The sequence below is a fragment of the Fusarium vanettenii genome (assembly GCF_000151355.1).
Source record: "Fusarium vanettenii 77-13-4 chromosome 1 genomic scaffold NECHAsca_1_chr1_3_0, whole genome shotgun sequence".
NCBI classification, from domain to species: Eukaryota; Fungi; Ascomycota; class Sordariomycetes; order Hypocreales; family Nectriaceae; genus Fusarium; species Fusarium vanettenii.
The window spans coordinates 842799-869534 of NW_003315881.1; the positions used below are offsets into that span (position 1 = coordinate 842799).

General features: G+C 53.8%; 6 protein-coding genes across 6 annotated transcripts; 3 read left to right on the forward strand and 3 right to left on the reverse strand.

The window, feature by feature from the left end:
* Positions 1 to 128: 128 nt before the first annotated feature.
* Positions 129 to 2994, reverse strand: NECHADRAFT_65530 (uncharacterized protein; the record flags this gene model as incomplete). The annotated part of the gene is made up of 3 exons (XM_003054125.1): positions 129 to 1370; positions 1426 to 2592; positions 2683 to 2994. The coding sequence occupies 3 exons, from the start codon at positions 2992 to 2994 to the stop codon at positions 354 to 356; spliced, it is 2496 nt and encodes an 831-aa protein (XP_003054171.1). The 3' UTR covers positions 129 to 353.
* A 2038-nt stretch (positions 2995 to 5032) lies between these two features.
* Positions 5033 to 6805, reverse strand: NECHADRAFT_31630 (uncharacterized protein; the record flags this gene model as incomplete). The annotated part of the gene is made up of 4 exons (XM_003054126.1): positions 5033 to 5791; positions 5842 to 5991; positions 6042 to 6674; positions 6746 to 6805. The coding sequence occupies 4 exons, from the start codon at positions 6803 to 6805 to the stop codon at positions 5033 to 5035; spliced, it is 1602 nt and encodes a 533-aa protein (XP_003054172.1).
* A 1583-nt stretch (positions 6806 to 8388) lies between these two features.
* NECHADRAFT_74621 (uncharacterized protein) lies at positions 8389 to 9054 on the forward strand (the record flags this gene model as incomplete). The annotated part of the gene is made up of 1 exon (XM_003053408.1): positions 8389 to 9054. The coding sequence occupies one exon, from the start codon at positions 8389 to 8391 to the stop codon at positions 9052 to 9054; it is 666 nt and encodes a 221-aa protein (XP_003053454.1).
* A 752-nt stretch (positions 9055 to 9806) lies between these two features.
* NECHADRAFT_31438 (uncharacterized protein) lies at positions 9807 to 13448 on the reverse strand (the record flags this gene model as incomplete). The annotated part of the gene is made up of 1 exon (XM_003054127.1): positions 9807 to 13448. The coding sequence occupies one exon, from the start codon at positions 13446 to 13448 to the stop codon at positions 9807 to 9809; it is 3642 nt and encodes a 1213-aa protein (XP_003054173.1).
* Positions 13449 to 20251: 6803 nt separating this feature from the next.
* Positions 20252 to 22885, forward strand: NECHADRAFT_31190 (uncharacterized protein; the record flags this gene model as incomplete). Its single annotated transcript, XM_003053409.1, has 5 exons — positions 20252 to 21343; positions 21391 to 21526; positions 21575 to 21771; positions 21825 to 21965; positions 22019 to 22885. The coding sequence occupies 5 exons, from the start codon at positions 20252 to 20254 to the stop codon at positions 22883 to 22885; spliced, it is 2433 nt and encodes an 810-aa protein (XP_003053455.1).
* Positions 22886 to 24081: 1196 nt separating this feature from the next.
* NECHADRAFT_98739 (uncharacterized protein) lies at positions 24082 to 25923 on the forward strand (the record flags this gene model as incomplete). Its single annotated transcript, XM_003053410.1, has 2 exons — positions 24082 to 24315; positions 24430 to 25923. 2 exons carry the CDS (start codon positions 24082 to 24084, stop codon positions 25921 to 25923), a joined length of 1728 nt encoding a protein of 575 aa, XP_003053456.1.
* Between the last annotated feature and the right edge of the window lie 813 nt (positions 25924 to 26736).

Consider the following 26736-nt stretch of genomic DNA (forward strand, 5'->3'; position numbering starts at 1 on the left):
TTCCTGTCCTAGGACGGATCGGTATTGGGGGGTTGGCTGTTTTGTTACAAGATTGTGTGCTTTTATACGGATCGGTTAGATAGACGACGTTATGAACAGATCAATGGCTTCATAGATTCGTTTCATCATGATCAAATTACATGTATATTGTGATCAAATTCTGTTACTTGGTAGTATCCCGCTTACTGCAAGGGCGGAAGAAATAAGGGGTATCAGCGAATGTAGCGGCGTCGAAAAGGCCACCAGCTCATATATATCGTCAACATCATCACCCGGCCTACAAACTCGCCGGAATTAAACACCATTCTTTGTATCCCTCAAGTATCCTTTTTAAAACATGTCATCCGTACTTGTTACTCTGCGCCGTTGACCACCCGCAACGCCCTCCTTGGTCCCATGACAACACTAAAGAAGCTCGGCTCTTGACCCTCGAGCAACCCCTCTGTTGAACCTCCGCTGCCGCTTGTGCCCGGCCTGATGTCCTCGTTGGGTTTCGGTGCGCTGCTGGAGCCCATCGCACTGGGCGTGGTGTCGTCTTCGTCATCGGTTCGCCACTTGGGCTCCGTGGTCCATCCCTGCTCGCGGCTGGGGCCGACCCAGCCAAAGAGGCTCTCGCGGGAGGAGCTTCGGTTTAGGCGGGCAGTAGCGGCAGCAGCAGCAGCGGCAGTGGCGGCGGCCTTGTCTCTGGATGAAGCTGGAGAGGGGTCGAATGTGCTGTTGGAAATTCCCGAGTACCTATTCGTTACAGCAAGATGGTGTCGATACGCCCTGACCTGACGGCGGTAAAGCCAAGCGCAGAAGCCGAGATATAGAGCCAGAGCACCAAATATGCCAGCAATGACACCTGCAGCAACGAGGCCGCCGTTGACATCGTCCTTGTCATCATCATCGGGCGATGCCGTCGAGGTACCCGTCTCTCCAACTCGGACCGTAGCTGTCGCCCCCTGCGTGATGGTAAACACGGGCGCCTTCCCCGTGGCAAACGGACCGCCGGTGGCCGGCCCCACAGCGGGGGTCGTCGCCGTAGCTCCGCCGTCACTGCCCCCACCCACGACCTGGTGCACGGCGTCCGGGACTTGGTATCCAAAGGACCCGGCAAGGACGAGATTCTCCGGGTGATGATCCCCGCCGTGGTCCGCGGCCTGGAACTTGTCCTTCCACTCGAGCGACGAGGCGTCAAACACGTACATGCCTGGATCGCACTCAATGTCCTTGCCCACGCCGCCCACCACCACCATCTGACCGTCGTACATGGCGCATGAATGACCTGCACGCGCAGCTGGCACGTTTTTTCCTTTCTGATCGACCTTGATCCATGTGAAAGAGGGAATGGTGAGGATGTACATGTCGTCGTATTGCGTCTGACTTCCCTGTCATGTGTAAGCGGGTTGGGTTGCAGTCATGAGATTCAATACGAGGACTTACGAATGGTAGGTTCTGTCCACCAAACATGTAGATCTGGAAGCTCGAGGCATCTGGAGCACTGGCGATGACGGCGCAGGGATTGACGCGGACGCTTGGTGTGTCTCCAGATGTCTCCTGGTGGAACCACTTGGAGTTGGCAATATCATAAACATCCAGTGTCTTGAGATCCTCTGTAAAGGTCTCGTTGGTGCCTCCGGCGAGTCCAATCAAAACTCCCATGTCTCCCCATCCGGGAACAAACACGAGGACACCATCTGCTCTCTCGGTGAAGTTGCCGCTCTGGACACCCGCCTTGGTGATGTTTCGAAAGGTACCACTTTCGGGCGCGCCCGAGCCGGTGGAGAGCTTGTCAACACCTGAGTTTACATAGCCTGGGTGGGTAAACTCGAGTAGGCTTTTGAGGTACACCCTGTCGATGTCGCGCGACCAGCCTGGAGTGGTGGCCCAGTCAAGATGACCGCCGAAGTACCAACTGAGACCGAGCTCGGGAACAGAAAGACCTGCACCCTCAGCGGCGCGGTGAACAGGTTGATTGCCAGACTCAGACTCATTACCCGTAGAGGTTTTGGGGTTCTTGAACTCGGTCCATGTGCTGTCGGCGATGGAGTAACGCCAGAGGGACTCGGGCCCGGGCTCGACGTATGGCGAATCGGAGAACTGACCTCCGTATAAGTAGAGGTTGTTGTAGTCGTGCCAAAGATAGCCCATGGACACCTCAGGAGGACCATCAGGCCTCTCGAGTCCCGTGAGCTCAGGTGAGTCAACATCCCAGTTTTTGGTGAGATCCAAAGTTAGAAAGTAATTGTTCCATGTATCCTCCGTCTGGTCTGCCTTGGATCTGGCTCGACCGCCATACAGATAAAGAGTGCCGTTCAATTGGGCAGCTTGCAGGCCCCATCTGGCGCAGACATCAGTGGGGCTCGTATCTCGACGGGCAATGACACCGGCATTGGCGCCATTGAGGTCCGCGACTGAATGCCCATTTCTCCAACTGAAAGCAGGAAGCACAATGGCAATGAGCAGTGCTATCATGGTGAACCGATGAAGGCCGGAAACGCCTGGAGATGCACCCGAGGTGCTCTTGATTCTCGGTCGACCCTTTGTGTTTGCTAGCTTGGCGTACCAGGTCTTTGGCGAAGATAATGATAACGGTTGTGAGCGTTGACGCTTGCTCCCAGATGAATCTTCTCCGCTGCTGTCGTGATCCTGGTCGTTTTCTTCTTCGTAGTCTCGCTTATTTGACTGAGATGTTTGGACAGGATCTGAGTTGTCGGTATTCTCTCTTTTGCTATGGTGGGTAGTAGTAGTATGTTGACTTGGTAGTAACGTGGGTGCTGATGATGGTTCCGGATACTCCAAGTCATCGTCCAACCCAACCTCTTTAAATACGGATCTTCTTCCCTTTCTGATGTTGCCTCCCATCTTGAATGGTGGCGTGATAAAAGTAGTACTCTCTCGCAAACGATCCGAGGTGCGTTGTGAGTTGAAACGGGGACGAACTGGAGAGCCGCAATTTGGCGGCATCAAAAGGGCCGCGTTGGCTGGGGTGGGAGATTTAAGCATAGACATGATGAGTAAAAGTAGAGTAGATGACGGCTGGTGGCGACGAGTGTCTTGAAATGGGCGTTCCCTGATGGTGGTTCGGATCGGCGAGTGCTATGATGTAGCCCACCCTCAAGCAATGGCACGCTGTAGGGGGTCATAACCTGTGCTGTACCGTACTGTAAGCGGAATGGCCTCGAACACGAGGGATTGCGCTTTTTCAATGGCAACCTTTGCAATTGCAGGTTCCTTTTGCGAGAGGAGGGGGAAGAGGGCCACAGGGGAGCACGACTTTATCCATGTTGGAACACAACGCCTCTAAATGCGTTTGGCTCAGGTAACCAAGCCAAGGATCAAAGGGATCGTCGGTCGTCAACATAAGCCGTAAATCATCCCGATTGTCGACAGACAGCACAGCAAAGCCGCCGTCGTTTCTTGACCCCTGACCCACTACATCATCGACTGCCCGAGGGCGAGACAAGGCGAGACGGGGACACAGCCCACGCGAGCAGGGCGTGGAGAAGTTGTTGTGGAGGGTGCGGATACAATATCCATTGGTATGGATGCTGCAATGCCAGCGTGGTATCGTATCGTCGCTTGTACACCTCGACCAGACAAGTATTTCTCAAACGCTGCAAGCTAATACTGCATCACGCCCCCCTCGGTCAGAGAGACGAAACCAGGCGGGCAGGCAAGAATGGTTGCGGTGAGGGTGAGAGTCCGCATTGCATTGATTGCACACGGACGAACCAGGTCAAAAAAACCTGAAAGGCACCCTTGACGACTTGGCGCGGCTTCAGCAGTTCCCTGCTGCCAAATCCATCAGCGGGAAACCTTGGCAAATCGAGGACCGTGATGATTGGATGACTTCACTCGGTCCGACCGCTGCGCTGGCTGCACTGGTGTTTGGCATTGCCCTGCTTTCGAATTGATAACGGCCGTGAGCAAATCCGGGGTAGGAAGCGAAGCGAGGAAGACGCGCTAGAGAAGGCTGCAGGGATCGTGCAACAAGAAAAGCACCGTCACGATCGAGATTCCAGAAGCGGTTTGAGACGTGATTGAACAAGAGAGAGTGTGAATCAGTCCAACGAGACGTGGTTGGTTCGGACATCCTACGACCCGTTTCAGGCTTTGACGTCAGATCACATGCTCGACTCTGCGCACTGTACGTCTACACTCTATTCGTGTGGGTGGACAGTGTGGATTACACTCTCACCGAAAACACCATCCTCCAAAAACCCATCCAAACCATCAGAATACGATCTCCATCAACAAAATTTGACCCAAAACTCGGTCGAGGCCTCCAGAATTCCGTCTCCGAAAAGCTAAATTCTGTTTCCCCTCCCTTGTTTCCATTTCAAGAAACCGCTATTCGACGCCAATTCCCAACACGAGAGAGAAGAGCCACGTCTCTCCACTGCCGCCACCCGCCGGACCCATGCTCCGCCTGTTGATCATCCCCTTTCTCGTGGAACGTTTACCCTTGGACCAGATCCTCTTGCGTTTTCGGTTGATTGGCGTTTTCGTCCCTCCTTTTCGGCCTGGTTTGAATGCGGAATTCTCCTTGTCTGCTCGCACCGCCACAAGGTGTCTCCGGAAGCCCTCTTTCCGCCATTCGTCGCCACAGCTTGAACCCGACGATCCTTTCGTATCATTGTCTCCACATCCTATTTTTGAGGCTCCCAAGTTCAGCTCGTGTAATTAGACGCTGGAATGGGTCCGGCAGCTATGCCCTGTTGCGGGTTGAGTTGCCCCCTCATTATCCTCTCGCATCATGGCCTCTCCTAATATCCCAGGCCTCACGAGGTGCACTTCGGGCTGTGGAGAGACCCAATAATGAGGGCCTGGGCGGCAAATTTCCGCAAGTGACGTCTGTATAGCGTTTTGTTGTTTCAACTCAACAAAGGTCCACTGAGACAGATGCAATACCCCTGAAGATCTGCAATAGATACACTCAGTTGTTGTGAGTTCCCAGTCGAGAAGACCCCTCACAATGTCTAGATGAGTAGGCAATCTAGTTGAGAGTGACCAAGTGTGACTGTCTGCCAACAGAGCCACAAATGTCTCACATCAACCCAGCACTTTTTGGCAATGGGTCAAAAGTTTCGTCTTCAACCAACTCCAGCGGTGCTTCTGCCTCAGGGGGCAACACTGATGCTCCTCGGTTCACCCTTAGAGCCTGTCGAACTCCAAGCTCCCTGCCTATGAACCGTAGTGTCTTCTCTGCGCTTTCTTGCTGCTCTGGAAGAGTCGAAGATACGAGGTACACTGCCGTGAGAGGCCATATCAGTTTCAAGGCATCGAACAGAGTCCTGGGAGATGGATTATTCCGGAATGCCCCTGGGTCCAAGTTCCGGGACACTCCATCCATAATCTCTTGTGCTGATCCACGCACCAGCCGAATACAGTGTGCACGGATGGATTTGAGGACGTCGAGCGGAATTGGAGAGGCGATGTGGTGGGTTAAAAAGTTGGCAAAAGATAAGACGACTTGATAACCTTTGACTCGGGCCGAGTTGAGCATGTTGCGCATGTACGGGTCAAAGTCGTGGTCCACATGAACGTTGAATGCTTCAAATGCTTTCAGATTGTCCTCGGCTTGGAACAAGATGCCGATCAAGTCGTAGTATTCAGCCGAGGCAGCATCAAAGTCTCGGGCCCGAAGAATCTTTAACATGCGACATTGCACGTGGGCAATCTTGGTGATGTAGGAGGACACTTCGAGCGCCCAACCCTCTTGTGGATGTAGAGTCTCTCTGACTGCGGAAAACCATTCCTCAGACTCTGGAGGGCACTCGATGCTTGTCAAGAGGCATTGCACTTGCTTTAGGTTGTCAACCAAGTGTCTAGAGAATGGGCTCTTGAGGTACGTACCACCATGTTGTATGCTGGCCAAAAGCCAGCTCGACCAGTTTCTCTCTTGAAGTAAGCGGTGCCTCTCGCTTTGAGAATACTGTACAGGCCTCGTGTGTGAAGGTGCCACGGACTCATTGGCTCTATGCGGTTGATGGAACCCATGAGAAGCTGAATACCTTAGCATCCGGAACCAAGGGCACAAGGCGCAAGGCTCTTACCTCGTAATTTGTTAGAATCCATACTGTTGCAAGGACATCATCTCGGAGAGCACCGCCAGGTGACTTCAATGCCTCTCCAACAGAGCTCAAAGTTTTACCGAGATATGTGCCCAGTTCCTTTTCAGTTTCGGTAATGGATCCATTGTCGATGGCAGTGGGGTATCGTAGATTGGTGACATAGGTACGGGAAAAGAGATGGGCAGCCCAAACAAGGGGCCCGTTGACATCATTTTTCCTATATGTGTCGTGTAGGAACTCTAGAGTGGAGTAGACGTTGAGAAGGATGGGGATGGAGTGAGAGGTCCAATGCTCGTTCATTGATTGGGGTAGGATGAGTGTTGTATCAGAGCCCGCGGTGGAAATTAGGTCAGTCGAAGTTGAAGAAACAGGACTCAATCCAAAGTTCTCATCCAAGAGAGTTCCGGGAGTGGCAGAGTCTCCGCTTGAAGAAGACGAGTCGGAAAAAGATATGACAGAAACCCCACGGCTCGCCTGCTGCTGAGTTCTCTTCTTACGCTTCTTGATAGTGGTTGGATTGGCATTGCGAAAGACAAGCTCATGCTCATCTCTATAACCAGGACATTCAGCTCCATATTTGATACATCTCTGACAAGATGGTCTGCCAAGATCGCACTGCGAGACAGTCAGAAACTGCATCCGTAGGTGGGGGATAAGCAGAGGCGTAAGCACAAGCAAGCACTGACCTTGACACGGCGCGACCTGCAGAGATGGCAGTCCTTGCTCGGCTTGCCCGTGTTGGGCATGGTGATCAATTACAAGCACTCGGCCGGATAACTCCAGAAAGACCAGGCACTGTACCGATAGTTTCTGCAGAGCCGTTGATGGAGATGGATGGAGAGGAGAGTCAAACGGGTAATCCTTTCGAGGTCCGTTTAGACGCGGTGACGTGGTTGGCTTTGGCGCTGGCACACCCCTGTTTTGGGACTAGCGCTGCCGCAGGGCTGAGATTGCTGGCTTTGCAGGGGATCACGTGGGAGGAGAAGAGCATGTGCTTGGGAACCAGTGATGTGAGAGAATGAGATTAAGAAACAGATGGAGTATTGGATGTCACTGCATAGTAAGTGATATAGGGGCGTTTGGTATGATCAATACTGGGAGGGCGCATCTAGCATGATCCTCTCTTTGAGCTGCATTCTCTGCACAATGTATAGCATAAGCCTAAGGGAGTAGGTCACTAAATAAACGGTTGTGCTGTAAAATTTTCTGTTCTTTTATCGCAATGTCTTGTATGTTGCCGCTCCAGTCCTTACTCTTTCAGCTTCCGTAAGGTTGCACGCCTCCTCGCCGCAGCAAGGGCCTCTGCTAGACTCCCCTGCGTCCCTTATTGTTTCATATCCTCTTAAGGACATGGATCGAATCATGGCTTGTTTAATTCATCTTGTCTATCAGCTCTTTTTGTTCATACCAAGCGAATTCGCTAACTGACTTAGGTACCCTCTTCGCATCGTCTGCAGTTGAGCAGTAGCTAATCAACTAAGACACTATTGCATCCTTTCTTTCTTGACTCCTTTTGCCATCTTTACAGTTGGGGTTCCGCACTCTATATATGCATCCATTGTGCCATTTCAATCCGGGGAGACCAACGGCTCTGGCCAGGGTTTTAATCTAAAAGCCATCGAGTCTAACAATAATGGCGCTATTTATCCCAGAGTCTACGGCGCTCCGTAGATACAAATACCACTTTACACAGGAGCACTTTGCCAGTCCTCTATGTATTTTCCCGTATTTTCCTAGTCTTATTTCAAAGCATTATCCTAATCAATGCCGTAGCTGGTCATGGGAGCGGCATCGACGACGAAGCAGCCACTGGAGTGAGAGATTTAGATAAGGCGCCGACGACGATGAGAGCTCAATTCTAAACATACACTGTACAAATGTCCATGTCTATCTTTTGGAAGAAAGTAACGAAATATTATCAGTCGGATTGATTTAAACCAAAATGTCGAATCCATTGGCTCTGTGGTAATTCGACTTGCCCCATCATCCCCCTTCCTAATTAGGCGACAAAGCCCATTCTCACTGGTCAGCACCCTGTTACTCCGCTTTGCACCAGGGCTGTCAGACGGTCAAAAAAACGACGCACGCAAAGAGGCACGACGAAAATGTTGACAACACGATGGTGAGAATCATCCTTGCAAGGTGTCTGATTATTTTATGATAGGCTCGTCCGTGCCTCATCGTTGCGCAATATTGGCTGTGCCCCCCTCCCGCACACACGCTGCTCACCCTGGGTTGATGTAAACCGCGCCCTTTCTTTCACACACCAACACACAATCCCTCATCCCCTTTCACCTCTCCCAGCTTTCTCAAGACTCAAGCTGCAACCATGTCGACTCACTACTCCGAAAAAGACATCTTTCCCCTCGCTGGGGGCTGTGCCTGTGGCCTTATCCGCTACCGTTTCAACCTCCCCCCCATCATCGTCCATGCCTGCTACTGCACCGCTTGTCAGCGTCAGACTGGCACCGCCCTCGCTCTCAACGCCGTCATTGAATCCTCTGCCATTGAGATTCTCCCCTCGGCGTCCCCTACCGTCGCCGGTTTGCCTGCCAGCCCGGAACCTGTACAGGCTGGTGTCGCCCCCGCGTTCGCGCGCATCACCGCCGCCGAGGACCCGACGCGAGAGCCCAGGCCGTCCGCTGACACCGTAGCCGTTTGTCTGCCGAGTGAGTCCGGCTTAGGCCAGACCATCGCGAGCTGTCCGGCATGCCGCACTGGGCTATGGACTCACTACGCCGACGCTGGTCGTCACCTCTATTATATCCGCGTCGGTACGCTGGATCAGCCATGGCAGATTGAGCCTGACGTGCACATTTACACGCGCAGCCGTCCGGCCTGGTTGGCTGCCAACGACGGCAAACCATCGTTTGAAGAATACTATCCCGACCGTCGGCCGCTGCTCAGGGAGGATGCTCTCAAGAGGTTTGAGACGTACCGTCTCAAGGCCCAGGAGATGTGGGCTGAGCTGAAGCCTGCTCTTGGGAGGAGTTGATAACATCATGAAGCAGAGGGGGCGAGGCGATGTCCAGTGTCTTGGTCCACGTTTTGGATTAATATCTTGCTCAACTCATATAAACAAGATAGTCTGTCATTATCACCATGTCATTAACCAGTTCCAAGAAAGCCAGAAGAAAATCCTTCTGTATTCACCCACTCCCACCACGTCCCCATCCAATCTAATAGTATATACACAAGAGGTGACCCTCAACTAACCAAGCACTCCAGACCGGAGACCGCGTTGGCCATGACATTGCCAGTATCCCTCCCTACCGTCCTAGTGTTCGCCCACTCCCCCTCCGCCGAATGAAGTAATGACCAAGTCCAAAATGACCTTTGACGGCTTGGTATATAAAGGAATGAAAATAAGCAAATAAAAACAGACCAGTTATTGCTCTCCAACGCCAAAACTTTGCAATCAAATCAAAACCAAATAGTGTTGAAAATCCCCAACACATGAGCAAATCAAATCACTCCGAGTGATTCGTAAAACTGTGGCATATTCCATGTCTGTCTAAAGCCCCGAGTCTGGTGGCATTGATGCGAAGAAAAACGACCATGAAAGATTGCCCAGCCATGGCATGGTATCCTGATATTTTGTTTGTTTGTTTGTGCAAGAGAAAATGCTTCCAACCCCACCGTTGTTGATGCATGGGTATATGAGGCAAGGAAAGAGTCGTGCAGGCGACATTATGATGCAAGACGTATGTATGAGCAGCTCAGCAACTGATTGCTCTTTGTGGGCTTCTAGCCACCGATTTTGCGGAAGCCCTCGACCGACAGGAGGGGAATTTCTACATCGGAAAGATCTTCGATGCCCTCGTCACGACGGCGTTCGACAAAGTTGTTGCATTCAAAGATGACCTGAGCCCACTCGGCGAGGGATCGTCCAGAATAGACCATGTTCTTTGTGTAGAAACCGGTGGGCTTCGCGGGGTCTACGACGCCATCGCCGAATGAGCTCGCATTCTTCTTGGGCTCCTCCGAGGTTGATGACGGAGCAGGGCTGGGTGTTCCCCTGATACCCGACCCGGTAGGCGATCCATTACCCAATTCTGAGAAGGAGAGCTCCGTCTTCCAGCTTGACGAACTGTTGAGGCTGAGGGACAGCCGCCTTGGTGACTCATCCACAGGAGAGGCGAGAGGACTCGCGTTCTTTGCGCTGTTGATCAACCCCTGCTGCGGACTGCCCGAGTACTTTCGTGTCGGGGCCGGGATTCCAGTGTTGCCAACTGCCAATGGGCCGCTGATTCGCATTTGAGCTGGGCCAGGAAGTCGGGGTCGGGTCAGGAAACGCTCTCGGAGAGGCGCTTGCTGGTGCTGCCATGCGAGGATGAACTTGAAGACATACTTTTGCTCCTCGTAGATCGGCTGTGAGTACAAAGAATCGTCCTCGGACACGCGGTTCTTGTTGCCGTTTGTCTTGATTGTCGGCGCGCTGCCCAGAGAAGTTCGCGCCTCAGCCGTCTCACGGCGAACAGTCTGGAATTCGTCATCCCATCCAGCACCTGCTCCCGCGTTACCACCGGTACCCCCTAGAGACAGGACCTTGCCCAGCAGCGACCATCGTTTCTTGTTGTCGTTCTTGGCACTGACGTCGGTTGGCAAGGGGGTGGTAGCAGCGGTGTCATTGTTGGGAAGCTTGGAGAATGAGTCAAACCCTCCCATGTAAAGTCCATTCTGGGGAGGGTTAAGCTCCTGTCGAATAATCATGAAGCGCTTTCCCGGCGCTGGAAGCACGGGAGCAGTCGAAGGCGGGATTCTTTGTTCTTGTTCCGCAGTGTGCTTGAGGTAGAGATAATGTGACCACGTCGTCTGAAGTCTTTCGGCCACGAGCACAAAGATTTGGCCATCCACCTCATCCAGCGTTCCTGCGTCTCGGCACATTCGCCAACACAGCAAACGCTGGTAGTAGGCCCGGACCATGGGGCACCAGTGGTTGAAGTACTCATTAAAGGTCTCTTCGGTGAGAAGCCAGTCCTTACAGACGGTCAATTTGCGTATCGGATCCTTGGAGATGGCGTCCCAGATGGAAAAGACAAAGGCCATCATTCGAACTTCTGACATGGTGTTGAAAGAGCTCATGATCTTCTTGCAAACGTCGAACCAGAAAGGCCAATCGACGTAGCTCGAAGAGCAATCTGGGTCCTCAAACTCGCTGTAGAGTACCAAAACCTCCTCTAGGAAGTCACACAGGGTGAAGCACGCATTGTGATTAAACTTGGATGTCCTCCGCGTCGCTGCCTTCATTATCGTAGCAAAGGCTTCCGCGAATGTATGTCGAGCACCCGCAAGCTCAAGAGACTCGTCTGAGAGGAAATCCTTCAGGAGCATGATGAGTCGGTTCTCAGACATGCCCTTCATGACATTGCTTGTGGGAAGCGGCATGGTCATCGAAGCATCGGCGCCGGGCATTGAATCCATCGCGTTGTACCCAACATCCATGGGAGTCTGACGGTGAATTGTTGTATCCAAGACAAAGAGCAGCTGAGCGTGGACCAGAGCAAACGCAGGAGACCTCGCCTTCTCGAGCAGGGGCAAGCCCGCAGGCATAAACTGCTCAGAAAGAATGTGGAAGTATTTGCAGAAAATGAAGAAGACGTCCGTGTCGCGGCCCTTCCAGCGTGGTACCCAGGGACCCGTCCAGGGGATCCGAGACACGAGCATAGGCAGCTTGGGAACCTTTTTGAGGCTATCCCATACTCCCTTGGGTGAAGTCCAGCCAAACATGCCCATGTTTGGCGGGAACAAGGCCACAATGTCCTCGCTCTCTCCCTGGTTTTTGCGCGGGAGGCCAATCTCATCTGCGACTCGTCGAATGAGTTCAGGGGAGAGACCCCAGAGTCGAATCAGGATGTCTGCGATGCCGGGTGCGAAGAAAAAGGCGTATGCGCAGGCCTTTCCAGCGAAATTGATGAGGCTTACAGGGGCGTGGCGTAGCGATAGCTTCTCGACAACGAACGACATCTGCTTGACCAGGTTGGAGACGAACATAGTTCTGACATTGTGCTCGGAGGACTCCTCGAGGAAGGCGGCCTGACTGGAGGTGATGGACGAGTTTGACGAAGTCGTGAACGATCGCGCTCGCACCCGCTCAGCTGGAGACCGGTCGGCGAGAGGGAGGAAGTAAGAGGTAGCCTGTCGCCATTCGAGACGCATCATGAGGAGCGTGGCCGCATCAAAGAGAACAGGGCGATCAACGCCGGGAACGGGTTGGGGCGCCTGTCCCTCCAGCATCTCCAGGATGGTAACCCACCACTTGTCGAGGATCGTGGCTCGTCGGTCGACATCTTCGGCGAAGAGGCGCTTGGTCGATTCGTGGTTCATGGTTTTTCGAAGAAAGGGGATAAGCTGGGACTGGATCTGGGCGATTCGCTGGGCGGTGCTCTTGGCGAGGAACCCCTTAAAGTCCACATCAAGAGTTTTAAACGATGACCAGAGGACATCTCGGTTCTGGGGCGGCATCTCGATGGAGGATTCATCGGTCGAGGTGGCTGCAGTGGTGGTGGTGTCGTAGGTGGATGATTGCGGTGTGCGGCCGTCCGTGCTAGTGGGAGGTGCAAGGCTTGTCGCGGACGAAGCACAGCTATTGTCAGAATCTGTGTTTGTGTTGAGCTTTGCCAGGCTGGACTGCTTCTGTTTGAGCTTGCTGAAGTAGCCACTGGCCCGAGAAAGACCCTTGGGGGCGGCCTTGAGTGAATCAGTCGACCTGTTCTTTTCCGCTTGGTCAACCGTCAAGCCAGGGCGCTTGCGGGTCTTGGTCAGCTTAATCGAGGTTGAGCTCTCAGCTCGGCTACGTCCCGATGATTTTTCTTTTTTAGGGGAGTCGACCTTGTCCATAGGCGAAGGGGAGCGAGAGGATCGCCATGATCGTTTGGCAAAGCCTGCAAATGAGTCTGACGCTGTCGAGCTCCTTTCAAGTGGCTTGAGGTCGCCCAGGGATCCACCGCCAAAACTCCTGTCGCCTGCTGATGTGGTAGGGCGAGGAGGCTCCTCAGGCTGCATGTCAGCTGCATTTTTGGAGCCAGAGAGCCATCCGCGCGACTCTATAAGCGAACTGGTCCTCTTTCGGGCATGCTTGGTGTGCGGCGTCTCATCAGGCACCTCTTCGGTTCGAACGATCGGGGGGAACGACTCGGGCGCAACCTTGCCGGCTTTTTCGCCCGTCAGGAAGACGGAGGTGTCGAGCTTGAAGTCGACATCGAACGAGGGGAGGTCGAATGTTGGCAGGCTCGGTAGAGACGGAAGAGAGGTGACGCTCTGGCGCTGGGGATTGTTGAGGGCCAGGCTCGGGGCAGGCTTCTCGATGGTCGAAAGCGACAGTAGGTCCGGGCTGGAATGAGAACGAGGGAAAGAGGACGAAGTATCCACGGCCGGGGCCATGATCATAGTTGAGCCACCCATCTCATGACCAAACGAAGGGATCAAAGGAGCCTTCCGCGCGAGAAGCGTGGGCGGTGCTCCTCAGGTGGAAAGACGACCGGACCGTATAACGACAGAATGGAAGCAGTAGCAAGTAATTCGTACGTCTTTAGTTGAACATCACTCCGACGCTTCTCTGGCCGGCAGAGGGATGAGGGTATAGAGAGCAAGAGTGCAGTGGGGATGAATTGGTATGGATGGTTTGTAGGAGGGGAGAAGGGGAGAAATGATGCTCTCTCAAGGCTTCTATCGACAAAACTGCAAGGCGAGATGATGCCAGGCCAGGCTCCTCCTCGTACAGTACCTGGTCCCTTTGCTGGCTGGTGCGACCTGCGTGCGAGCGAGCGAGCGACCTTGCGACCTCCACACTCAAGATCGCCACGGGCTGGCCGGGGGGCGTGCAAGAGGTGACGGGGGGGAGTAGAGCAGAGAGTGATTGACAAGGGGCTTAGGGAGGCCGAAGTATCCGTACAGCGCGGGCGTTGTGCTAGAGAAATGAGGCTAGCCTTGATGGGGTAGGGTGGACGTCAAAACGGGACAACGGGCGGGAAAAAAAGAAAAAGAGACAGGGCGAATATTGTTGTTTTTTCCGCAGGCAATCGACCAGGGTTGCTTTTCTTTGAAAACTGTTGGATCAGATCACTTGCCTAACAGCTGGAGCCCTGGCTGTGCTGGGCGCTGCAAGTCGCTGAGAGCGAGCGGAGGTGGAGCTTCAGGTGTTTGGGGTCACTGAGAGATGGGTAAGAATGCTGACAAAAAAGATCAAACACTAAATAAGGAGAGAGATCCAAAAACTGACGACCTAGCAATCTGGCGTCGGCCCGGGAAATGAGAATCAGAAATGGACGTCACCACTAGACATTGACGGCGTCAAGTCAGACGGTCCGTCCAGGGCTCTCCCACCATTGTCCTTCTTCGGGAAATAGCCTAGAAGACTGAATCACAGCTGAGAAACAGACATTGGATCTCGATGGCCACGACCGTGCAACAAGAGCTTACATGAAAATCCAAGGACGGTGCTCCCACCAGCTTGGATCTATTGCAACAAGAGCAAAGCAATCAAGGCACAAATCATTAACGACTAGCGCACCATCTCATTCTACAGAATCACCATTCGTCCATTCTCCAGTAAGCTACGGCACTCGCAAGGAACAAGGGGGTCAAAGCCTGGCGGCACGCGGAGCTGAAGTGAGCCGATGCCGTTCATGGCACACGATACAACGCAACCCAAGGCCCAGCAATCGAGGTCAACCAGGACTAGGTATCATTGCAGCAGAACAAAAAGTGAGATACATACTCTTTGTACATACAATGCAACGTACGTCAACTTGACCGACAACTACTAAACTCGAGCCGTCGATGCAATGCAGTGAGACTGTGGTTTGACGCAGTCCATCTGTAATTGACCGGACGCCCGGAGCACTCGGAAAGGACCAGAGACAGACACGAAACAAGCACGGCAGCGGGGAATATCCTCATTGTCCTGTTCCTGTCCTCCCTCGCCAGGTATGATTCCGACTTTTTTTTGTGTGTCAGGTTGAGTTTTTCTGTCCAACATCCATACCACGCTGGAGACTGTAGTCACCCCGTAACTCGTCTTATTCACAACTTTTTTTTCATCTCCCCCAAAAGATCCAATGGAGGCTCTCGGTGGCGGCGGAGGAGGCGCACAAGGAAGGGGGGGGAGGAAAATGTGACTTTTTTCTAAGCGGGTCATTTCATTGACAACCGTCGAAACGTTGTCTCGGGCTGGAGAAGCAATGAAAGCCGGCCTCTGCCGTCCGCCTCCGCGATGATGGATATCAATGATAGACCGCCTTTCTTCTCTCCCTCCCGCTTCCTTTGTACTCGGTGAATTTCTGGATTACACGTGCCCCGCATGTTCAATTCCTCCTCTCACAATCCCAATTCCTTCGCCAGCCCGTCCCCCATGAGAATTGATGTCTTGGAAGCGAGATCGACGATTTTGCGCCATTCCAACCCCCCTTACCCGCTAGTGTCGAAAGGTGCTGCCGCCAGCTTTGGCCGATGGAGATCGTCAATTAATCCCTTGCCGGGCTGGAGTTTTGTGGGTACAAATGCTGCAGCAGCGTGGTCCGCGGTCATGGTTCCTGGGTGTGTTTGTGGCCACGACACCACACCGCGACTCTTTTTTTTTCTTGTTGTTTATTAGTTGGCAACTCGAAAAGCATCTTACTTATTCTGCAGATAGAACAAGGGGCTGGTAATCATCTGCAGCAACAGGAGGAGTTTCTGCACACACAAGCACAAGCACAAACTGCGGAGCCCGTTCCGCAGATGGAGGTCACAAGAATTGCCGGATCAGTTAACCGCCGAGTAGGTACGGAGGTGAATCTCTGGAGTTGTCCGAGATTGCGGGATAGCAAAGAACCCACCCGCTCGAAAGACAACAATACAAGCACAGGGCAGCTCCCTTTTTCCCTTCTTGATAGTCCATCTGTTCGCAGATGTCTCCACGATGGGCAGATTGTATGGCTGAGGGGAGAAGTCCCCCCAAAAAACAGCCTTGTCCATGTGCTAAAAGAGCCGCCGTTGAGGTCAGTTGAAAGCCAATCGCCCCGGACCATCGTCATACCCGCCGACCGGCGCGGCCGCATACTCAAGGCCCTTCACTTCAGCTGCCAATCGCCAACCGTCATCTTCTGTTTACGGTTCCTGTTTCACTCGCGAGGCTCCCGAGGTGATTGACAGGCAGGCTTCCCTTCCATCAGGTCACGTCAACAAAATAAAATGCCTCCCAGCCGCCCAAACATCAACAAAGACAGCTCAAAGGGGCAACAGAGAGGCCCAAATGGGGATGACCGTCGGGTCTCTCAACCTCTCGCGCTCGCTCATGCACATGCGGCTGCACCGCACGCACAGCCAGCTCATTTTATTTATCGAGGCCCCCACTGCACCTCACAAGTAGAGGTACAGCTACACTTGTCGATGGAGATGACGTTCGGTCGGTTTCCCTACAGAGTGTTGCCCGATCAAGCCTAGAGCCCCTGGTTCAAATGTCCGGGGCCAGCGCCCAAAGACACAAACGGCACATGCTAATTTCAGAGCTGAGAGGAGATGGCCCCCTGGTGTTGGCTTCGCTTGGTCTGCAAAGTTCATCTGGTGTCTTTTTGTCCATGGTGGAAGTGGTGGTGGTACTGGCCCGCTCCTTTCCATGGTCCCTGTCCTGCAATCGTCTCCGATCTCTGTCGGTGACGATGTATTACTATGGAGTCGCAGCAGAGAGATAAGCCTCGTGGCTCAGGCTGCTAAACATTCTTTACCTTGATGCTGATGTGATATTCGCCGCGCCCAGTGCGACCACACGTGTTGAAGCCATTGGCCAATTATTCCGGGGGACAACGTCTGGATCTCTTCCAGAGGCGGTGCTGCGCGTCTGCGTCTGCGTCTCTGCCACTCCCTCCTGCGGCTGCGGCTGCGCCTACAAAGTAATTCTGTGCCTGATGGTGTCACACGGCGTCGCTGCCCCCATTCGGTCTTTGCTACATGAGCGAGCAGCATGAGCTACATACATGATGCTGTAGAACCTCGGGACGCGGCTGGGGCTCTCCCCTTGTCACCCCATCTCGAGAGTCTTCTCAGCTCGCTGAAAACGTGCATTAGCTCGGCCTGCCCACGTCTGATTTGTGATAGGATAGGTTTGCCTTCGAGGCAATTAGACTCGCGAGGTAGGAATCGGCCTGATGTTGACCTCGCCAAGATGTCGCCAAACTGCTGCCATGTGGTCCCTAGCTCTATGACCTGAGGCGCTGGCCTTGGCCCCAGCCTAGGGACGGTGTTTTTCTGGTGTCCACCAGGCCTGTCCGCTGTCCTGTCGTCCCGTCCCCTGTTCGGCTGAGAGACCGATGCAGAGTTCCAGCCTAGAGGGGGGGCCGTATGCACCGACCACGCAGTGGTCTTTCCCATGGCATCCGTGATGTGACACGGTTCTTCCACCGCCAATTCTCTCGCGCGCCAGGCGGGTCGGTGGTGTGGGCGTCTCGCCAGTTTGGTGGGCGCCAGTTGGCGTTGAATTGTCTTGACCTGAGACGCTCAATCCATGGTGGAAGCTTGGGACAGCTCCTTTGTCATGCCCACGAGATCCATTCTAGAAGCTTGGGGGAGCCAACGCCCGACCTTGAACCTCAGTGGTCATCCAGTGGTCATGTCGAGATTGCTTCAACGCCTCAGGGAGACGTGAGGCCATTGACAGTCCAATGGTAATGGCTGCAGGGCGTTGGCAGTTGGTCCCCTCGCATAACACATCAAAGAACCAACACAGCGGAGCGCAAACAGGCCACGCGAGGGACAAATTTTGAAACAATAGCACCATGGCCAGTCGTCGTCGTGTTCCTGCATCAGACAGCGCAGGGCGAATGTGGACTTGGACGGTGAACATGAACTGTTTGGTCTCGTGGGACCCAGCTGCGTGGGAAATACAAATATTCAATGGTACGATGTGGATGTCGCCCTATCTTCATGCACCAGTGTCTTTCGGATTTGCAAGAGCAGAGGTGTTTGGTAATAGTAGGGCATTTTGATCTTGGCACGTTAATATTCCTTCAGCAAGGCGAGCATTGAAAGAGCTCATTTGCTGTACACACATATGCCGTTGCAGTCGAGGACTGCGCTCTCACTGTCACTGTATCACCGGGTACCTACCTCTTGCCGGGGCGACTCGTATTCCTGATCTTGTCCGTTGCTGGGTATGCTCGAGGGGATACAGATCGACGAGTCGGAGTCCGGCTTCCAGGTTCGTGGACTGCGAGCAAGTCTCGTTGAACGTTGGATTGCAGAATGATGCATGGTCCAGTTTGCAGAATCATGATCATTGTGAGCCGCGCATCACATATTCTTGCGTTGCTCAAATGATCCCTTGAGTCTCATGGATCTTTGATGAGGAGAAGTTGAAAATATTTTCCACGCGACGTTGGATCTATAAAGCGGGTGTGGTGCTTATGTAATCGTGCTCTCAAGTGGGGGCTGGTCTTGGCACAGATGGAAGTGCAAGGTACTAAGGTCGTAGATAGAGAGACTGCAGCTTTCATCCTATATTACGACCCGGTATTACCCTGTATCGTTACTATATGTGATATCGTCTCGGGACCTTCCTTGGTCTGCGCTTCTTCTGATTTCGGGTTATCTTAATCCTGGTCAACCCTTGTATGGGTAAAGCTCAAGGAAGGTTGCGACTTTCAAGGATCGATACTGGCCATGTTACGCTACACCTAAATTGCCAAGGGAATACTTCACCTCACCGCTCTATGGAAACTAAGTAATAAACGAGTTGCCCTGCATACCATCCACAAATGCCGGACGAAGCACATTGCCTCTTAATTAGGGTTGCAATGAGATGGATGTTCATGGCGACATTATGAACCAAAATCCCCAGCTGGTCTAGGGTATCTTGAAAGGACCAAGATGACGTCACACATGGAACCCTTCCGGGCAATTGTCATTTCAAGCTTGACAAGACCCGCGCCGTAGCACGCTGGGATTGATAAAAGGACAGACCCGGACAACTGGAGCCCGAAAAGGAGTCGGACCGGACGCCGCTGACACGGGGCCTCGGCCGGGAGGACACGCAGCCTGCTGTCGTCAAACAATGGACACGAAGATGGCAGCCGGCAAATCAGTAACAGAGTCACAGTGTCACAGCGCAAAGGGATCCATGATCCAATGGATCGTCGCGCTTTCGCACGAGCACTGTCCAAGATCGTGGTGGGGTTTAAAATTGGACGGCGTCCAGTGTGGGTTGGGTCTGTTTCACGTCCCCTCTCAAGAGTTCATGAACCTCACATGTTTTGATGGCATTGGAAGAAGCACGCATCGCAGTATTATGCCCATTCCGAGTGCCAGGAACAAAACCCCAGTGACATATTTCAACGTTGAATGGTGCATGGCTGGTCCAACGGCTGCATGTAAGAAACGCTGTCAGATTATACTGTAGATGCTGTCAGATAAGAAAGGGTCCAGGCCCAGCTAAAAGAAAAAAAAGGCTGAGCGGCCGCCAACGCCAACGCTGGAGAGATGGAGCTTGGCATCCAAGAGGTGTTTGGATGTGCTCAAGGATTGCTGCCACTTTATCCGACTGGGCCAATGGCAAGCTTGATTATGTCGCTTGGCAGCGTCGTCCACCACACATTTCCCTGATCTACTCAGTCGCTGGGCTGCCTGGCTTGCTTGTGCAGAGCTTCTCGTAGCTGAAGACGACGGAAGAGCGAGATTGCAGCTGGCGGTCACTACTGCAACAGAAGCTCCCTCCCTACCAAATGCCGGTACCATTACTCTTATTCCTCGCAGGTAGTTACCTTTCTGGTCGTAGTCTCCTGCTGATGACCTTGTGATCCCTGTATCAGCGGGACGTGTTCTGGTTGCACCTGCGTCATCATCCAGTTGCGCTGTGCTTTTGCGTCGCGGTGTCTCACCCAGAGATTAGCATCTTTTTCCCATCAACATTGGCACTCGACTTTTCTTTTCTGTCGCAGACATCATCATCCATTTGTTTTTGCATCCACTGCCTGTAGCTGCTAGACGCATCAGACTCACAGTCTTTCTGCATTGTCGCACAGGTTGCCTCGACGCGCCCACGACTCGAGTGTGGCCGTGACGTCGTTTTAGTTGCTGCCCTTTTTGTCTGTCTACAGCCACTACACTTCTTGCGCCCACAGCAAAAAATCGAGGAGGCCTCCTCTCTTGGTCGCCCAAAAGTCGACGATACCATCCTCCGCCTCTACTCTTCAGTCCTAAACCGAAACTGATCCAAAAAGATGGCGGACGCCGGAGACAGACCTGTGACCCGCGAGTCGCAAAGGAATCCGCATGCGTCAGCGAGTCGCTGGCGTCACCAGGAATCGTCTGCCTTTGCGCAACACGCCGCACAGCTCAGTGGCCAGGGGGCACCTCGAGACCCTCACCATGTCAATGGCAACACGGGCGAACTTGCAGACTTTCTCAATGACTCTCGCGCGGAACCCGAGGACGGCGATCGTGTCGTTGGAAAACACAGGCCCATCACCGCTGCCGCTGGCGACGCCAATGGCAACCTCATGGGTGATGATGTCCCCCAGAGCCATGCTGCGCAGACCACCTCAGAACAAGAGGCGCCCGATGGGAAGCTGATTGTTTGTGGCCCTCTCCTCAACTACCGTCGCATGGAACAAGGTCGATGGTATGGAAGCGTTCTTGTCGTCGTTCAGGGTGGAGGCAAGATACCTCTGCACACTCCCTCTCTGACATTGAAGCAAGCCGCGCGTTCACAAACGGCCGATTTTTCAAACCCTACCGACGCTATCGGCACAGAGTCTACTAATGGAACGGCCGAGGAGACGACGGTCGAGGGACGCTGCCTCTATTCAGACCCCCGCAACACGTTTTGGGCCTTCGACATCAACGTTCCCATTCAAGATGCCGAAACGAGCTATGAATACGCTCTTCCCGGCCTGCGCTTCTCGACAGGATATAAGCCACAGGTGAACAGCTTCTTCGTCCCCGCCGTAAGGGAGTCTATGCGAATCATGTTTCACTCGTGCAACGGTTTCAGTGTAGGTACTGATGAGGCGGCTTGGAGCGGTCCGGCGCTGTGGAACGACGTGGTACGGAAGCATCGCGAGGCTCCCTTCCACGTAATGGTTGGCGGCGGTGATCAGATCTACAACGACGGCATCCGAGTTGACGGCCCCCTGCGCCAGTGGACCGACATCAGCAACCCCAAGAAGCGCCGAGAGTATCCTTTCCCTGAGAAGCTTCGTGCTGAATGTGACGACTACTACCTCAAGAACTACATCCGCTGGTACAACACGGAACCCTTTGCCCTAGTCAACGGCCAGATCCCCCAGATCAACATTTGGGATGACCATGACGTGAGTCTAAGCGAGGCGCTTGTAATTCTACACTGCTGACCAAGTAGATCATTGATGGATTTGGGTCATATACTGACCACTTCATGCGATGCGATGTCTTCCGAGGAATTGGCGGAACCGCACACAAGTACTATATGCTGTTTCAGCATCATCTGCCACCTCCCGCATCTACTTACACCACTGGTATGTCTATACAGCCGCCAGATAGTTATACATACTGACCGCACTTAGATCATGCCTCTTTGGAAGAGACTACTCAGGGACCAGACCCCAACCAGCTCATTGATACATATGTGGCGCCCATGAGAGAGGAGTCGCAGTACATTGTGGGCGACAAACCAGGTCCCTACGTAGCTGAGCGCTCATACAACCTATACGCTCGTCTTGGTGCTCGTATTGCATTGCTAGGGATCGACGCGCGAGTCGAGGTTTGTTGCCTGCCTGTCCTTCGTTGGTACTCTGGAGCTAATAAGTTGCGTAGCGCACTCGACATCAGATCAACTATCCTGAGACGTATGAAAAGGTTTTCCAGAGGCTTCGGTCAGAGCTTGAAGCCGCCGCAAGGGCTGGTGAGCCCATCAAGCATTTGATTCTGCTGTTGGGTATTCCCATCGCGTATCCGGTATGCTCATCGTCCAAGCTGGTGAAGAGATGAAGGTGACTGACTGTTTATAGCGCCTGACATGGCTCGAAAACATCTTCCGAAGCCCAGTAATGGGCCCCATCAAGATGCTGAACCGACGATTTGGTGTGGGTGGGAGCCTGTTCAACCAGTTTGACGGGAGTATCGACTTGCTGGATGACTTGGACGACCACTACACCGCGAGGACACACAAGAAGGAACGCCTCGACCTGATGGAGCACCTTCAGAAGATAGCTGCCGACTTCCACGCGCGCATAACTATTCTTGGAGGTGATGTGCATCTTGCTGCTCTGGGACGATTCTACTCGAACCCGAGCCTCAAGATTCCTGCCGAGGAGGATCACCGATATATGGTCAACGTCATTTCGTCTGCCATTGTCAACAAGCCCCCGCCAACAGCAGTGGCTAACCTCCTTGCTCGGAGGAACAAGATCCATCACTTGAACCACAAGACAGACGAGACGCTGCTTGACTTGTTCAACAAGGACCCTGGCGATTCAACCAAGACGGCCAACCACAACCATTGCACGATGCCAAGCCGTAACTTTGCGACAATCACAGAGAATTCACCAAACCGTCCAGAGAGCGATGTCAACAACGGGACGCCCGTAAGCAATGATGGAACCAGTGGCGAGGCGCACGAGCAAATCTTTGTGGGCAATGACGGCCATAAGTTCCTCCACAAGGGCGAAGTCAAGGCTGGCACAGAGCACAAGGCGGCGTCCAGACAGACTCACGGCAAAGGCAACGACGGGACGCTCGACGTGTGCATCAATGTGGAAATCAACCAGCATGACCCAGAGGGCCGAACAGACATGTATGGGCTGACAGTGCCTTTGCTCAACTACCGTCAGAGAGACGAGCCTAAGACGCCGAGAGAATCTGGAGATCGGTCCTAGAGGAGCACTGGAATGTCTTGGATCAGGGCTAGACGGAGACGCCGACGTCGGGACGAGTACAGGATTTTTTGCGACCTCGAGGACAACGAAGAACTCCAGATGATAATCGCACGCTGACATTTGGTTTGAGTGACGACAAGCGAGCTTTGGGCGGCCGATTTTTTTATACCCGGAAGAAGCGAACATCAGCGATACATTTGTGGGTTCGTAAGTGGCTGTAGTTATAGCTGGTGAAGGGAGAGTATAATTGTTTGTGGAGGATGGATATATCTCAACGAGGAGACGACAAGACAGCGTGGAGGGACGGCAGGACAGCGTGGAGGAGATGATGGGGTTACCCATAATGTACGAGGTTGTCAAGATATCGAATTGGGTACTTGGTATGGGGTATTCAGCGATAAGAAGGATCCATATGTTATGGAAGCGATTGATTTCCCCAGTTGATACCTACCTATGCAAGCCATCCACATGGGCACACATGACCATCAAAGCCCCCACGTCGGCAAAGCGCGGCCATGTCTAAGCACGCGAGTATCAGCGATTCATGGTTAACGAAGGGAATTGTCTGCTTATCGGCATAGGATGACCCATCATGCCGAGCGTGGAGAGAGCAGCGGGGCATCCAGTCCCGGCTCAAGAAATATGAAATCCTTGAACCACGCAATTCCATCGCACGTATTACTACTCCAGACTGCATCCCGTACCGGCCACCGTCCCTGTCCCGGTGCCGCCGGCCTGCGGCTCTTCGCGGGAGATGCGCCCCACCTGCCGACACCGGCGCCAAGGGGGACAGCCATTGGCCAATCAAGATTGATCCCCTGCTTGGGGGAAGCTGCGACGTCATGTGCTAGCTCGTGAGTCCCCGCCCCACGGGTGGCATTTTAGGCCGTGATAAGCCGAAAGAGCTATGAAAAAAACCCATACTGTTTGTCTTGTCTTGCAAAAGTGAGCTCGCGTGGCGGGCGGGAATGGGGATCATGGCTGTCTGGGTGAGGAGGTTGTCTATGTTACGCGAGGCGAGACTTGTGTCGTTCCTTTTTTTAGGTAACCACCTGACTGATTTAACTCTCCTCTTCTTTTTTCTACATCCTCTTCTTCATCTTCAAACCGTCTTCTTTTTCCTTTTCTTTTCTTGTGATACCCTCAAAGACAGTGAAGATCATCAAACTCTCCCTCGCCTTATTCACAATCCAACAATGTCTTCCATGATCCTTAACCGGGCTGGTGCCCAGGGTCTCCGCAGCGCGGCGAGGATCCAGCAGATGCGCACCGCCGCTACGCTGGCCACCTTCAAGACCCCCAAGGTCTTTAACGAGCCCAACCAGCACTACGTCAAGGGCAGTCAGCAACGGGAGGGTTTGACTGCTGCCATTGAGAAGCTGCAGAAGAAGCTGCCCGTCGAGGTCCCTGTTGTCGTCGGTGGCAAGGAGGTATGTTTGATCTTCCCCGTCCTTATCATGGCTCCTATCATGTTATCATGAGCTGGGCTTGATAAGAGACCCATGATATCTCGAATCATTGCTTCTAACACGACAACCTCACAGATCAAGGTTTCTGCTCTCTCCAAGCAGCAGAACCCCGCTGACCATGCCACCACTGTCGCCTCTTACCACACTGCCACCGCTGCTGATGTCTCGGCTGCCATTGACGCCGCCCTCGCGGCCAAGCCCGCCTGGGAGTCCCTCCCCTTCGCCGACCGAGCTGCCGTCTTCCTCAAGGCCGCCGACCTGATCTCCACAAAGTACCGCTACGATATCATGGCCGCCACCATGCTCGGCCAGGGAAAGAATGCCTGGCAGGCCGAGATCGACGCCGCCGCCGAGCTGGCTGACTTCCTCCGCTTCAACGTCCACTACGCTGAGCAGCTCTACAGCACCCAGCCCGAGCACAACTCGCCTGGTGTCTGGAACCGCCTCGAGTACCGCGCCCTCGAGGGCTTCGTCTACGCCGTGAGCCCCTTCAACTTTACCGCCATCGCTGGTAACCTTCCCGGTGCTCCCGCTCTCCTCGGTAACGTCGTCGTTTGGAAGCCCAGCGACTTCGCCATTGCCTCCAACTGGCTCGTCTACCAGATCCTGCTCGAGGCTGGCCTCCCCAAGGATGTTATCCAGTTCGTCCCTGGCAACCCCGTCGAGGTCACAAAGGTTGTTCTCGAGCACAAGGAGTTTGCTGCCCTCCACTACACCGGTAGCACCGCCGTCTTCCGCAAGCTGTATGGCACTATTGGTGAGGGTATCGCCTCGGGCCGCTACCGCTCTTACCCCCGTGTCGTTGGTGAGACTGGTGGCAAGAACTTCCACCTGATTCACCCCTCGGCCGACATTGACAACGCTGTCAAGCAGACTGTCCGTGGTGCCTTTGAGTTCCAGGGCCAGAAGTGCAGTGCTACTTCTCGACTCTACGTGCCCAAGTCCAAGTGGGCCGAGTTCAAGGAGAAGCTGATCGCCGAGGTCGAGCAGATCAAGATCGGAAATCCCACTGAGCACGGCAACTTCATGGGACCTGTCATCCACGAGGCTTCCTTCAAGAAGCTCTCTGGAGCCATTGACGAGGCCAAGACCGACAAGGACCTTGAGCTCGTTGTCGGCGGCAAGTATGACTCCTCCAAGGGCTACTTCATTCACCCTACCATCTACGCTACCACCAACCCTTCTCACAAGTTCTTCTCGACCGAGTTCTTCGGCCCCATCCTGACCACACACATCTACGACGACGCTGCCCCCAACGCCATCGCCGACGTCTGCAAGCTCATTGAGACCACCTCCGACTACGGTCTCACCGGTGCCGTCTTTGCTGCTGACCGTGAGGCCGCTCGCTTCGCTGAGGAGCAGCTCCGCAACGCCGCCGGCAACTTCTACGTCAACTGCAAGAGCACTGGCGCTGTCGTCGGTCAACAGCCCTTCGGCGGTTCTCGCGCCTCGGGCACCAACGACAAGGCTGGTAGCCAGAACCTCTTGACCCGCTTCGTCAATGTCCGCGCCATCAAGGAGGAGTTTACTCCTACCACCCAGGTCACTTACCCCAGCAACGAGGTCTAAATGCCAGGGCGAGATGAAAGACCGAGGGTAGAGCGGGTGGAAGCCGAGACTAATGACACGATATGAATGACTGGAACAGCGTGACGGAACCAACCGGATAGCATTGGGATGGATGATAGGGCAAATTGCCCATACAAAACAAAAGGGAACGGAATACGTACCTTGCAGCGCACTCAGATGTTCGAGCTCGCTGGGCGTTCGGCTCGGCCATCAAGTATAAGCCAGAGCAGGAGATGGAGGTCACCCAGGGATGTTGAATCGTGAGAGACAAGCCTCAATCATGGGTCTGTGGCGAAACAGGGGTCGCTCTGATCAGAGCCGCCCCGGAACCTTTGCCCCCACGTTGGCTGGCTCGAGACGGTGATGGGTGGGATTCACCTGGGATTAGGGAAAATGACGGGATGTATGGTAGAGAGGAAGCGTCCTTGTTGAGGGTGGTTGACATCCGGCAGACACACGCACGTGCTCAACCATGTCGACAGACGAATAATAAAGCCCGATTTCTAGTTTGCAAGCCTTGTGTTCCCCGCCCCCTAGTCGATAGAAGCTCATTCAAACCCTTGTTTCCGTTGCCGTTGTCTCCGAAGCCCTAGGCCTGTGTGTGAGCGTCTGGGGTCTGTGAGGCGGACACGTGCCCCTCTGCACTGGTTGTGTCCTTTCGCCATGATTGAAGCCTCAAGTGTGTGCCATTACCCCTTTGGGTTCCCAAGATCTGCTCGTGCCAGAGTCCTTTCAATGGCTGGTGGAGCTGTGTTGTGCTGGGATGGGTGGAGATGCTCGAGATGGTGGAGGTGGAGAGACCCCAAGTCGAGG